This window comes from Xenia sp. Carnegie-2017, unplaced genomic scaffold (genome assembly GCF_021976095.1).
Source record: "Xenia sp. Carnegie-2017 unplaced genomic scaffold, XeniaSp_v1 HiC_scaffold_22, whole genome shotgun sequence".
Lineage (NCBI taxonomy): Eukaryota > Metazoa > Cnidaria > Anthozoa > Malacalcyonacea > Xeniidae > Xenia > Xenia sp. Carnegie-2017.
The window spans coordinates 14,997,777-15,012,260 of NW_025813485.1; the positions used below are offsets into that span (position 1 = coordinate 14,997,777).

Below are 14,484 nucleotides of genomic sequence, written 5' to 3' on the forward strand. Positions count from 1 at the left end.
TCATTATAACATTTTGTTTCTAGATTGTTTCAAATCAGTCACACCTATTATTCACAAGACATCTTCCCCACCGTTAAATTCAAATTATAACATTGACAATATTGGTTATTCAAGTACAATACCATGGGTTGGTTCAGGAAGAGAAAGTTGGTTTAGTTTACGTTTTCCCTACCCAGTTATCATAAAGCAATTATTATTGAAGGGAGGAAAAGTTGACATAAATGGTGATGGTAAACTTGAGGATTGTTATGTTACAAGATTCGCAATGCATTATACAGTTGAAAATGGTGAAACAAAGAAATATCCCGTATGTCATAAACAATGTTTACATTAATACTGTATTTTGTGAATTTGATTTATTATGATATTAATTGACAAATATACGTGAATTTTAAAGTTATCAAATTCTTTAATTCATATTATTTGCCAATGGATCTTATATTGTTTTTAATGGCTTGATTTAGTTGAATAAGCTCATTTAGAAAACTTTTAACGGCATTAATCATGTATTTAACGTTTATTTTTCTATGAATGATGAGCTTTGTTATTTTTTCACTAGAAAGTGAAAGACAATACTGGTCTTCGTTATGTTAATCTTTCCATTTCTGACCCAGTGACAAATATCAACATAACCATAAAGAAATATGTGGGTTGTGCAGCTGTGAATTTGGATGTGTTATCTTGTGGTATGTTTGTTTTTTGTATAAAAGTCAAAAAAAGTTTATTGGTTTTGTGAATGTTATTATGCTAATGTATTTGAAACGATAGTCAAAAGGATGCCATTTTTGAATGGCTTGCATATTAAATGGGAAATATTGAAGATGAAGTTAAGATGAAGTTTATTAAATCTTATTTTTTGATGCCTATTCTTCCATTTTCATTGACAGGTCATTGTTCTAGACTTCCAAATATTAACAATCAAATTTTGACCTGTTCTGATGATTTTCAAAAATGTACATACAAATGCAAGTCAGGATATGAAATGAGAAATAAGTTAAATGATGGAGTGAGAATGTGTCAACTAAATGGTGCATGGTCTGGTGCTAATATTAGTTGTGGTACGTATAGTCTGTGTCAAATAGTGCTGTTATTAATAGTGCTGCAATGAAGAGAGTGCTTGAACTTGTGACTGTTGTTAAAAAATCTGGCATGAATCTTGTTGCTCATGGTCTACATATCAACAAACAACAACAAACAACATTTGTATACCGGCCAGTATTAATCCCCGCCAGGGGGGTTGACCGGTCCATGAACTTTTCTACGCCAAACGTCTCTATCTCTCGCCATATCTCTCGTTATACCCATCGCCTTCATATCACTGTTCACAGTATCCATCCATCTCCTTCTCGGTCAACCTCGTTTGCGGACTCCATCAACATTCATATGCAACGTTCTACGAATTTCAGCACTTTCTTCCCTCCTTTCCACATGCCCAAACCACCTCAAACGCTGCGCCTTACCCAATTCTCGATACACTCAACACCAACTCTTTCTCTAATCTCTTCACTTCGAATCCTATCCATCAACGTTACACCACACATCATCCTAAGCATTCTCCTTTCCGTCGACGCCAATCTTCTCAGGTCCTCTGCTTTCGGCGCCCAACACTCTGCTCCATATCCCAAAACACTTCTAACACATGCCTTGTACAATTCTCCCTTCTGCTTCAACGAAGTCGACTTTCCGCACAACATTCCCGACAACTGTGGTATGAATGCATTATGACATTCCTTTCACGAGAAAACATGATTCCCGACAACTCTCTGAAGCTCCACCACGCTGCTTGAACTCTGTTCCTCACCGCTTGCTCGCACCCTCCACCATCATTTAACACATCGCCCAGATATTTAAACTCCGATACACCTTCCATACTCACGTCACCCAGTTCAAACCGTTCAATCGCGACTCGCCCACCACTTCGACACGTCCCGCACTCAAAATCAGTTACTCTTGTCAATGCACCACGGACACCTGAACATCTTCCATGAACCCACTTACTGCATTTCCCACATTATCGAATCCACCTAACCTTTTCCACACACACCCATGGCCATTTATCACTGTCCTTCACCTCCACCTGCCTCGAGCATCTCATGCCCTTCGTCTTTGCCTCATTCACTTTCAGTCCCTTGACTTCTATTGCCGTTTCCATTCTCGGTACCATTCCATGACTTTCTGCTTCGACTCCGCCACCAAGACAATGTCATCTGCATACAACAAACACCATCCTTCTTTTCTTCTCACTTCCTCTGTCAGTACATCCATCACACAAGCAAACAGTAACGGCGACAAGACTGAACCTTGATGAAACCACCAACTTTACCTCAAAACACCAGATCTAACACCTTCCTCCGTAACCACGCCTCTACACCTTCATAAGTCTCCATAACTGCCCGAACCATATTCTCTGTCACACCTTTCTTACGCAGCGTACTCGATCACCTTTCTCGGAACTCTATCAAACGCCTTCTCCAAATCTACAAACACCATATACAATTTCTGTCCTTCTCCAAAATTTCTCCTGCAGCTGCCTCAACACAAAACACGCATCCGTCGTTCCTCTCCCCGGTATGAATCCATACTGCTCTTCCCCATCCGAACAACTTCCCTCAACCTTCTTTCAAACACTCTCTACTATCTTCAACGCATGCTCCATCAGCTTAATAGTCCTGTAATTCCCACATACCGTCGCTGCTTCTTTTCCTTTGTACAGCGGGACCACTAGACTCTTTCTCCATGTACTCGGCATCTTTGAGCCCCTCAAACCTCGTTCGCTACATTACAACCTCTCACGCATAGTTCATTGTCCAACATTTCGCTACCACTTCACTCGGTCCCGTCGCCTTTCCTTTCATCTTGCAGAGCCGCCGCCACCTCATCAACAGTCACTGTTTCCCACGGCCCCAAACTTCATCCGCTTCAACTTCTCCATTCCACTCATTCTCTACATTCATCAAACGGTCACAGTACGCCCTCCACACTTCTAACCTGTCTTCCAATAACACCTTCAACTCCCCATCGTGGTTCTGCACGCCGGAGCACCCAAAATATCGTTCCTCTCCTTCTTGCTCCTTCTAGCCGTTCTAAACAACGCTTTTCGTCCATTCTCCTGCATTTTTACGAGAAGCTCTTTCTGATGCCTTTCTATCGCTTTAGCCACCTCCTTTCGCGCCTTTTCGAACCGGATGTAATCGATCCTATCTGCTTCAGTCCGCGACTTTTCCACCTTTTAAATGCCAACTTTCGCGCCAATCATTTCGCTGACTGTTGATCCCACCACCATGCCTGTTCTCTCCTTCTACACCGCCTTTACTTCTTCAACATACCTTCTCCGCTGCCGTTAAAACACCTTCCAAGCACGTCCATCGCTCCTCCACCGTCTCACCTCAACATTCAATGTCGCAATTTCGTCACGGAAACACTGCTTCCCTTCATTCGATCGTAACTTCCATAGCTTAAGCCTGCCTTTACCCTCAACCTTTCTCATCTTCACCTTCCTGATTCTCCAGTCCATGACCAGCAGCTTGTGCTGGATCACACATTCTTCTCCTGCAATCACTTTTGCATCCTTCACGTTTTTCCGCTCTTCTAAATTCACCAGTATATAATCCACCACCGTCCTACTGTCGCCAGATTCATACGTCACAAGCTTGCTTTCTTCCTTTATAAACCACGTATTCACTACCACCATCCCACAACTCGCTGCTAACTCCAATATCGCCTCGCCTTCAGCATTCATATCACCAACTCCAAAACCTCCATGCGCACAGTATCCTTTTCTTACGCTTCCCACATGACCGTTCCAATCACCAAGCATCACACATCGCCCTCTAATGTCTGCTCTCACTGCATACACGCTGTCGTAGAACTTTTACTTCTCCTCCATGGTCTACATATGCATATTTGTAATTTTTGTGATACCACTTGTAAGCTCTTTGATTTATGAAAGCCGCCTGTTTACTTCTATCAATATCTTTTACATATTTTGAAGTAGCACTACATGTTTGAATAAATTTTTGACATTGAAATTTTTTGAGTGTTTTTACCAATGATTTTTATTGATATGACTTTTATTGATATGTATATTAATTAATGATTTAAGAAATTACTCTAGTAACTAAGATGCACAACAGATCTATCCATTGGGTTAATTATGCTGTTGTATTGGAAAAATAAAATTTTGAAGCAACTTTTTATTTAATTTCTCTTCCAGTATAGAGCATAATACCTATGTCATTCATTAATATCCCTTAACTCAAATTATTTGTTGTTATTGTTGTCATTCAGTTGATGTAAACGAGTGTAAGAATAATGTTTGTGGAAGAAATGAAGAGTGCATCAACAAACTTGGTACTTACAGATGTAATTGTATGGAAGGTTACACAGGAAAACCTTGTGAAGGTAATGTATACTTTACATACTCTATATACAATCAGTTTATTTTATATTTAATAATTTCTTATATATTTATCATTTATCTTAATTGAATATTAAGACATCAATGAGTGCAATGGTCCCAATATTTGTAATGTAAACGCCAACTGCATCAACATTGAAGGAAGTTACAAATGCCAGTGTAAGGATGGCTATAGAGGTGATGGATTAAACAATTGTAATGGTAAGTCCTAACACACACAAGTATCACAAAATGATTTAACAATATTCTTTTCCCAAGACTACTTTACATGTGTTTTGTTCAATATTTTAAATATTGATGAGTGTACACATGATGGATCAAAAAACTGCCTTGGTATGGACATGCTTACAAAAATTTAAATTTTAAAAAACTTTAAATTTTAACAATGATGTTAGTAATAAATATGTGCATTTTTTGTGTGGTAATATTCTTATATCAGTATACAGCATTTGTATTTATCAGTATATTTTATATTTATAATTTATCTTCAATAACTATTTTAAGACATCAATGAGTGCAATGGTCCCAGTAACTGTCATGTAAACGCTTATTGCACCAACACTGATGGAAGTTACAAATGCGCATGTAACAATGGCTTTAGTGGTGATGGAAAAAGGAAATGTGAAGGTAAGTTCAAACATAAAAATAAATATCCCAAAATGATTTTATTGTATTCTTGTCCCAAGACTAATTTAAATGTGTTTTGTTCATGCATAAAATGCAAAAAAATGTAAAATGCAAAAAAAATTGAATAATTATTGGGTCCTCTCTAAATGTTGGCCAAAAGTTTATGTTGAATTATTAGATTTTTGTCAGACAGTCTTTAAATATAGTACTACACTGTTCGTTGACATTGGTGGAATGAGACCCTTGAAATAGATCATTGTCTTGAGATTCATCCTTCTTACATCCTCTTTGTTTTATAACTTGTGTAAAGAATCGGGATTTCTCACCAAAATGACCTAGCCCTTCCAGTCAGCCTTCCAGACTGTGTGTTTGTGCCAAATGTTTGCTGATATTCTAATATTTAGCAGTAAGACATGGATTAAATTCCTCTTAGGCTTGCAGCCATTAAAACTTGCCTCCCTAATAGAACAAATATGTTAATACCGTGTTCAGTGTTTAGTGTTCAGTCTGCATCTTTGCTGTTATCTGTGAACTCGTCTTCAAGTGATTTGCAGCGAAAAAGACATTGAAGCATGCAGCAAGCAACCGGTTGCTCATTCTTTCTTCTGGAGAGCAAAACCACACTATTTGCTTTTGTCAATTAAACATCTTCAATAAATCTTAGTATTTTTTATTTGAAGTCCCTTTGTAAAATTTTTAAATTCTGAGTGGTTGAAACTGCTCAATCTGGAATTTCTCAATCAATGAAAAAACGTTATGCAAAGTGAACTATAGTTCACTTTGATCCATATATATTAGACAATTGTTTTATTTGTAGTTTTATCAAAATCCCATTTCTTATTTTTTCACATGGTATTTTTTATTATCTATTTGAAGACATCAATGAGTGTGATGCTGACCCCAATATCTGCAATGTAAAAGCTTACTGCACCAACACTGAAGGAAGTTACAAATGCCAGTGTAAGGATGGCTATAGAGGTGATGGATTAAACAATTGTGATGGTAAGTCCTAACACACACAAATATCACAAAATGATTTAACAATATTCTTGTCTCAAGACTAATTTACATGTGTTTTGTTCAATATATTTTAGATATTGATGAGTGCAATGAGAATAAACACAGATGTGTTTTTCCTGAATTGTGTAAAAATAATGTTGGAAGTTATACGTGTAGCAGTTATAGTGGTTATTCTGGTGATGGAAGGTCATGTACAGGTAAAGTATTGTTAGAAAATTTCTAATGCCATGAAACTACAAATATGCAACTACAGAAAAAAATGCCAAAAAAAATTTAATAATTATTGGGTCCTCTCAATCAGCGAAAATTACATCGTTAAATGTTGGGCAAAGGTTTGTATTGAATTATTAGATTTTTGTCAAATAGTCTTTAATATATTACTACACAGTTCGTTGACATTGGTGGGATGAGACCCTTCAAATAGGTCATTGTCTTGAGATTCATGCTTCTGGATTCGGGATTTCTCACCAAAATGACCTAGCCCTTTCAGTCAGCCTCCAGATTGTGTGTTTGTGCCAACTGTTTGCTGATATTCTAATATTTAGCAGTAAGACGTGGATTAAATTCCTCTTATGCTTGCAGCCATTAAAACTTGCCTCCCTAATAGAACAGATATGTTAATACCGTGTTAAGTGTTCAGTCCGCATCCTTGCTGTTATCTGTGAACTCGTCTTCAATGATTTGTCGTGAAGAAATGACATTGAAGCATGCAGCAAGCAACCGGTTGCTCATTCTTTCTTCTGGAGAGCAAAACCACACTATTTGCTTCTGTCAATTAAACATCTTCAATAAATCTTAATATTTTTTATTTGAAGTCCCATTGTAAAATTTTTAAATTCTGAATGGTTGAAACTGCTCAATCTGAAATTTCTCAATCAATGTAAAAACGTTATGCTTTTGGTACAAAACTGCTATCGACATTTGTACATAAATCCTGAAATATGACAGTTGCCAATCACATTCGGCATAGGAATTATCGATTTTGTGAATCATAATCCCTAATTGTAACATTTTTTCATACAGCGCACCTGTAGCTAGGTAATTTTCATAAATGAACACGGCTAAAGTATGTGGCCCAAAGCATAATTGTTTCAGAACTTATTCTAATCAATGCAGAAACGTTTTTTCTTAAATTGTGATAAAATACGTTGTTGTTATCACTTACATCAGCCCAAAACTTTCACTAGACAAGAAATTAACGAATAGTTGGCAAATAAATTTTGAGCGCATCTGTAATCTGGATTTATGTTGCAGTTGTGTCAAAGATAATTTTTTAGGCTTGCCAAAAACAAAGAAACGTTATAGTTCACTATGATCCATATATATTAGACAATTGTTTTATTTGTAGTTTTATCAAAATCCCATTTCTTATTTTTTCATATGGTATTTTTTATTATCTATTTGAAGACATCAATGAGTGTGATGCTGATCCCAATATTTGTAATGTAAACGCCAACTGCACCAACACTGAAGGAAGTTACAAATGCCAGTGTAAGGATGGCTATAGAGGTGATGGATTAAACAATTGTAATGGTAAGTCCTAACACACACAAATATCACAAAATGATTTAACAATATTCTTGTCCCAAGACTACTTTACAAGTGTTTTGTTCAATATATGAAATATTGATGAGTGTACACATGATGGATCAAAAAACTGCCTTGGTATGGACATGCTTACAAAAATTTAAATTTTAAAAACTTTAAATTTTAACAATGATGTTAGTAATAAATATATGCATTTTTTGTGTGGTAATATTCTTATATCAGTATACAGCATTTGCATTTATCAGTATATTTTATATTTCTCATTTATCTTCAATAACTATTTTAAGACATCAATGAGTGTAATGGTCCCAATAAATGTCATGTAAATGCTAACTGCACCAACACTGAAGGAAGTTACAAATGCGCATGTAACAATGGCTTTAGTGGTGATGGAAAAAGAAATGTGAAGGTAAGCTCAAACATAAAAATAAATATCCCAAAATGATTTTATTGTATTCTTGACACAATAATACATTTGTGTTTTGTTTGTCATGAAACTAAATATATAAATTAGAAATTGTGCTGGATTTCATGCATTTGAAACTTTCCTTCACATAATTAAAAATGCTCAGAACTATGTCTTTTAACTTGACTTTGTGACATTTATCTTTATATTGACGATCCGCAGTTTCTTAGACTCTATTTGAATCGTATATTTTTATAATTTCGTTGTTATCTTTGCACATCGTTTTGTTATTACGTTCAATCAAAATGTTGTTGTTCAGTCCAACAGAAAAAGTGGTCCACGCAATAAAAGATCTTTGTCAATTTTCAAACCATTCTTTATTTGTTCACATGATGTTTGAATGTGGTCTTTAATTGATAATTTTAAGATATTAATGAGTGTGAAGTTGGCAGCTTTAACTGTGATGTTAATGCTAAATGCATCAATCTTGATGGAAGTTACAAATGTCTGTGCAAGAATGGTTATAGAGATGATGGAAAAACGAATTGTGTAGGTAAGGACATGCATGAATGACGAGTGACAAAATGATAATTTTTGAGAGTCGCCTTTTTAAAGTCATAGATTAACATAAACACCATCAACATTTTTACATATATGATAATGATGCTCTCTAATGTTCATTGTGAAACACATAATCATAAAGAAATATGTGGGTTGTGCAGCTGGGAATTTTGATGTGTTATCTTGTGGTGTGTTTGTTTGTTTTTGTATAAAAGTTAAAATAAACTTTTTATCTGTTTGGCGACTGTTATTATGCTATGTATTTCGAAAAAAGTCAAAAGGATGCCCTTTTTGAATGGCTTGCACACTATATTGTTCTTGACCTCCAAATATATATAATCGAATTTAGACCTGTTCTGATGATTTTTAAAAGTGTAAATACAAATGCAAGTCAGGATATGAAATGAAAAATAAGTTAAATGATGGAGTGAGAATGTGTCAACTAAATGGTGCATGGTCTGGTGCTAATATTAGTTGTGGTACGTATAGTCTGTTTCAAATACAGCATAATTAAAACTTCATCTTAAACCACTTGCAAAAAGAATATCTCAGGTTCAAAATCAAATTTAGTTTAAAGATGTGAAAGTTTTAATTTTTTTGATTATTTGTAACAAATTTTTGAAAATTTGATGATCATTAGTGTGACGTGTAACGTGTCGAAATTGGACGTCTCACAAAACTTTTGCTCATTCAAATTTAATTCTTCCCTGTTACTCTTTATAATTGCATGTTAGTTAGGTTTTGCTATGTCATTCAAACAATCTTTATGCATGTAATATTGAACAACAAAAGTAAGATACACTAGAATGGTGTAAATAACATTCAATTCAGACTCGCTGTGCGGTGTTCTTTAATGTACACCAAATTTTCTGAAATTTTGTTACAAAAGACAGAGTTGAAACTTTCATCTTTTTCTAATAATTTACAGATTTGATAATCTTATTTTCTCTGCGCTAGTGGTTGAAAACTTAAATTGAGGCTTTTACAAACTGCCCTCTCGCTTGTTGAGATTTGCCAATATTCCGGAGTGTTTTTACTGTTAGATAAACAAGACGATGCTAAAATACTTCCACGTGAACCGTGTTTGAACTATCAATTCATAGTCTTGGGACAAGAATATTTTTAAATCATTTTGTGATATTTGTATGTGTTTGGGACTTACTAAACACACAAGTATAAATGTTCTGTTGGTCCCAACTTTTTGTAGATAATGTCAAGACTCTACAATTTTCAAAACTAATTCCAGGCTTTGAACCTTTAATTTTCCACTTTTTTTATCAACCAAATTATGACTTTGTTGACGATGTTTCACTTACTATTTGACACATACAAGACGTTAAACATACCAACATTCTCAACTGTGATTGCGTGACGTATCTGAAACTACAAAAAAGTAATTTTTGTTGGTTAGACAGCAATTGGGTTAAAACCTGGTTCTTAGTCGTTCAATGCAAGCGGAAAGTAAAATTACCATTGACTTGATCATTTCTTTTTGACTACCATTTTGTATTACCATTAGTTTTAGGTTAAACATAACATACAAGAAAAACGTAGGGTTAATGTGATAAAACGCAATTTTTCTTTAAGTTATACTGCATTCTTCTTCACTTTTAACATTGTTGTATGATAACTGTGTGAATACATATAAAATGTATGAATAGTTGTAGAACAAATAGGAACATACAGGTGCTATCATAAGTTAATGTATACTCCTAGTTTTTCATAAATAGTAAATTAAAGACTTTGTCGTGGTGACAAACTCAAAAATTGTTTTAAAAAGAGCAAATACCATGGTGAGTGGTAAAATAATAACAACAATTCTAAAAGAACTGTTTTCAAACCGAATTTGAACTAATTTCCATTTTTTTTTACTTGACTGCAACTAATTTTTATCAATTTTACCTTTAGCAATTATTTTCAAAGTTATGACGTATTATGCTTTCTCGTTTTTCTTTCATGTTAAATAAAATGTAATAAATGTATCCTGAACAATATGTAACATCTTGGATGATGTTGTACTGCCATCCATGATCCATCAGTTTTATAGGTTAAACGTAGCCGACTACAAAAGCTTCGCTTTGTTTTAATAAAACGCATGCAAATTATTTTAAACTATATATACTACTTCTATCTTAATGTAAGTTTTACATCATATACCATATGACAGATAAAACACATGAATATCTATGTAACATAAAAACATATCCTTCATACGTATGTTGTGATCGTTATAAAGATTGTCAATTTTTAGGTAATTTTGACTAAATTAATCATACATCATCAGGGATTGCATAAACCAGCATGTGAATTAGTATTGTATGATTCTTTGACAATTATTGTTTTGAATTGTTTTATAAAATATAATTTCTTATTTGTTCACATAGTATTTTTTATTAATTATTTCAAGATATCAATGAGTGCAACGGTCCCAATAACTGTCATGTGAACGCCAACTGCATCAACACTGAAGGAAGTTACAAGTGCCAGTGTAAGAATGGCTATAGACAAGGGCTGTAAAAATACTTATTTTTGTTACTGGTCACAGTCACTCTGTCAAAGATTACCAAAATAGAAATGAAGAAACATGCTGTACTATATGGACTATATATTTCCAAATTTGAGAAATGACATTTTATTTTTAAATGTTACTTACGAAGCTTCAAAATGATTTTGCACACTAGCATGAAACTTAGCTACTGAATCGAATTTAAGAATGTATGATAAAATGGCGTCTCTTTATTCTTAATGAGTATCTATAATGATGTGATTTTATGATTGGGATGTATTAATATTACATACTTTACATAAAAGTCTATAACTCTACAATAAATATAAAATAAACAACTTAGTTTGAGCTTCTTGATTCATTTAGCCGGACTGCAAAAGTTAATGCATTCTCAAAATGCTAAATTTATTTTGTACAGAGCACATGATTTTTTTGCCAAATTATTAGCCAAACGGTTATTTTCAAAACTCTAAAAGTATTTGCAGGTTGTTCTGTAGAAATAAACAAAATGTTGGCTGATTTTAATTAAAATGTTTTATTAGAGAAACGTTTGTGAATCCAAGATGCATTCAACTCTCAATTAGGTGCAGATTTAAAGATTCAATATTTTCAAAGCTTCATCTACACACTCCCAAAGTTCCCCGTGCAAAATTTCACTGAGTTTTCAAATAAATATACCACCTCTACTTTCTGGAACACAATCGTACACTTGGAAACACGGTGACCTACATTATAATGAATTTTGATTGGTAAGAACACGAGACAAAAAGTTGGATAGTTAAAAATTGTGTATTTTTGTATCCACGAGTTAAAAGAATTTCACTTTTGCTCTAATTGTTTGAAAATAAATTAAATCTCAAGGATTTTACATGAGAAAGGTGTAAAATATGGCTGGCTTTTACTTTTATTTAATATTCTTTCTACGTTTTTGTTTCCTATTTACGCTTTTCGAAAATTGTGTCTTTTTCTCTGTTCCTTTTCCTTTCCTTGTTTCCTTTTACAAAATTGTGTATTTTTGTATCCACGAGTTAAAAGACTTTCACTTTTGCTCTAATTGTTTGAAAATAAATTAAATCTCAAGGATTTTACATGGGAAAAGTGTAAAGTATGGCTGGCTTTTACTTTTATTTAATATTCTTTCTACGTTTTTGTTTCCTATTTACGCTTTTCGGAAACGCATTTTGTGCTGGTAAGTCGTACCATGTTGTCATGTTTATTTGTTCAAATGTATAGCAATTCAAGCTCTATGAAGATTGTAATTGTTTACTTCCCCCATAAAGACTTTATTATCGTTTTGTTTCTGACTAGAATAAATTCAAAGCCCATTATTAAAAGTTAGTATTTGTGTCAGATGAGTTTGAACACGGGTGGTTTTATAACTAGCTATCGTGTATCAATCAATAATTTAGAGCAAGACTTCAGTATGTCTTTTTTCTACTTCATTGTTAACGAATATTCAAATTTGTTTAAAATATCTTCATGATTCAAAAATATTTACATTTGCGTATATTATTAAATTATAGTTTAATGTTGATTTACCACTTTATCTACACGTAACAGCATGAAAAATCTCACATTCGACATATATGTTCGCAAAAACGCGTAATTTTAGTAATTAATTTGGAAAACATGGCCATTTATATCATTTATTGAATTTGCTTGGATTGCTTAGGTTTGTAAAGTCGTTCAATAATGATATTAGGACATTCTGACAATGTTTTTGGTATCTTTGAAAACTTTATACATTTACTGAAAACTTTATGATGAACGATAAATTAATTTGTCTTATTACACTGCATAAATAATGAGCTTATACTTCATATATGAGCTTATACCACATTCATCAAGCTTTTCAGTAGCTAATGCTGTTATTTTATAGAACAAGCCCAGCAAACATCTTGCAATTCAGTATAACGTGTATATAAATGTTTTGAGAATATGACACAAAGCTTTAAAAAATTGTTCATTGTAACATTTTGTTTCTAGATTGTTTCAAATCAGTCACACCTATTATTCACAAGACATCTTCCCCACCGTTATATTCAAATTATAACATTGACAATATTGGTTATTCAAGTACAATACCATGGGTTGGTTCAGGAAGAGATAGTTGGTTTAGTTTACGTTTTGTCTATCCAGTTATCATAAAGCAAATATTAATGAAGGGAGGAAAAGTTGACATAAATGGTGACGGTAGACTTGTGGATTGTTATGTTAAAAGATTCAGGATGAGTTATACAGTTGAAAATGGTGAAACAGAGAAATATCCCGTATGTCATTGAGAAAATTTACATTAACTGTGTTTTTGTGTATTTTATTTATTATTATGATATTAATTGAAAAGGATGTATGAATTTCAAAGCCATCAAATTTCATCTTATTTGCTAATTGATCTTTTATTGTTTTTTAATGACTCGAGTGAGTTGAATAAATTCACGAACATAACTTTTGATGACATTAATCATGTATTTAATGTTAATTTATGTTTGTATGCAATGTTGATTTGCTTTATGCTTGTTTTTTTTTTTATCAGAAAGTAAAAGACGTTAATGGCATTCGTAATGTAACTCTTTCCATTCCTGACCCAGTGACAAATATCAACATAACCATAAAGGGTTATGAGGGTTGTGCAGCTGTGAATTTGGATGTGTTATCTTGTGGTATGCTTTTTTATTATATGACTATTGAATTTTATGCGCAATAAACTACGTGAAATAATCACCATTTGCCAAAAATTTCTGACGATATAACTGCGTAAACGCAATTAGTCCCTAGCGAAAAACGCCGTGTATGCATTATCATTGAATTGCCCGAGCACAGGAGGGAATAGACGTCAAAGAAATGCGCACAACGTTTTTTCACCGTTTTTCTTAACTCCAGCAACATTCCCAAGTCTTTGGATGAGGCCATCTAAATACTTGAAAAAGAAGTTAGTATTTTTTTTTAAAGAGGTTATTAAAGTATGTAATCTCCCTGTAGAATTCAGTATTAACGAAGTCAAAATCGTAGAGTTACAGCAGTTTATTGTCTTCTAGAAGAAGAAAAATCTCCAATTTTATTTGGATTGGTTTGGATGGCCTGATCCAAACACGGATTTCTACCAATCAGAGCACGCACTTTGCTTATGTTATTTTGTAAGTTGAGTTCTAAATAGGACTCAATGATCAGAGGCGGAATTCTTCGCTGGTGAAAAATTGAGTATAGACTTTTACCGCCAATGGTGGACAGCATTGAAATTAAAGATAACAAAAACAATTAGACTTTTTTTGATTGTATTGATTGGCTTTACTATTTGCTAAGACATTATCCGTAGGGAAACTCAGAAAAATGTTCAAAAAAAACAATGAAGGACAGTCAACTTCTTCATGAATTTTTATCGTTGAAATATGAATCCCGAAG

At 33.6% G+C, this 14,484-nt stretch overlaps 1 protein-coding gene across 3 annotated transcripts in view; it reads left to right on the top strand.

Moving 5' to 3' along the window:
- LOC124446589 (receptor-type tyrosine-protein phosphatase delta-like) overlaps nucleotides 1-14,484 on the top strand; it is a 32,148-nt gene that overhangs the window by 886 nt on the left and 16,778 nt on the right. Inside the window, exons 2-9 of one of the 3 annotated variants that reach the window (XM_046997426.1) lie at nucleotides 24-307; nucleotides 560-686; nucleotides 888-1,058; nucleotides 4,288-4,401; nucleotides 4,496-4,618; nucleotides 4,922-5,044; nucleotides 5,921-6,046; nucleotides 6,139-6,261. In XM_046997426.1, coding sequence (XP_046853382.1) covers nucleotides 24-307; nucleotides 560-686; nucleotides 888-1,058; nucleotides 4,288-4,401; nucleotides 4,496-4,618; nucleotides 4,922-5,044; nucleotides 5,921-6,046; nucleotides 6,139-6,261 — 1,191 coding nt within the window. Of the gene's footprint in view, nucleotides 1-23; nucleotides 308-559; nucleotides 687-887; nucleotides 1,059-4,287; nucleotides 4,402-4,495; nucleotides 4,619-4,921; nucleotides 5,045-5,920; nucleotides 6,047-6,138; nucleotides 6,262-12,177; nucleotides 12,275-13,071; nucleotides 13,356-13,618; nucleotides 13,746-14,484 lie in introns of those variants that run through there. The other 2 variants (XM_046997427.1, XM_046997428.1) reach the window with 2 other exon arrangements.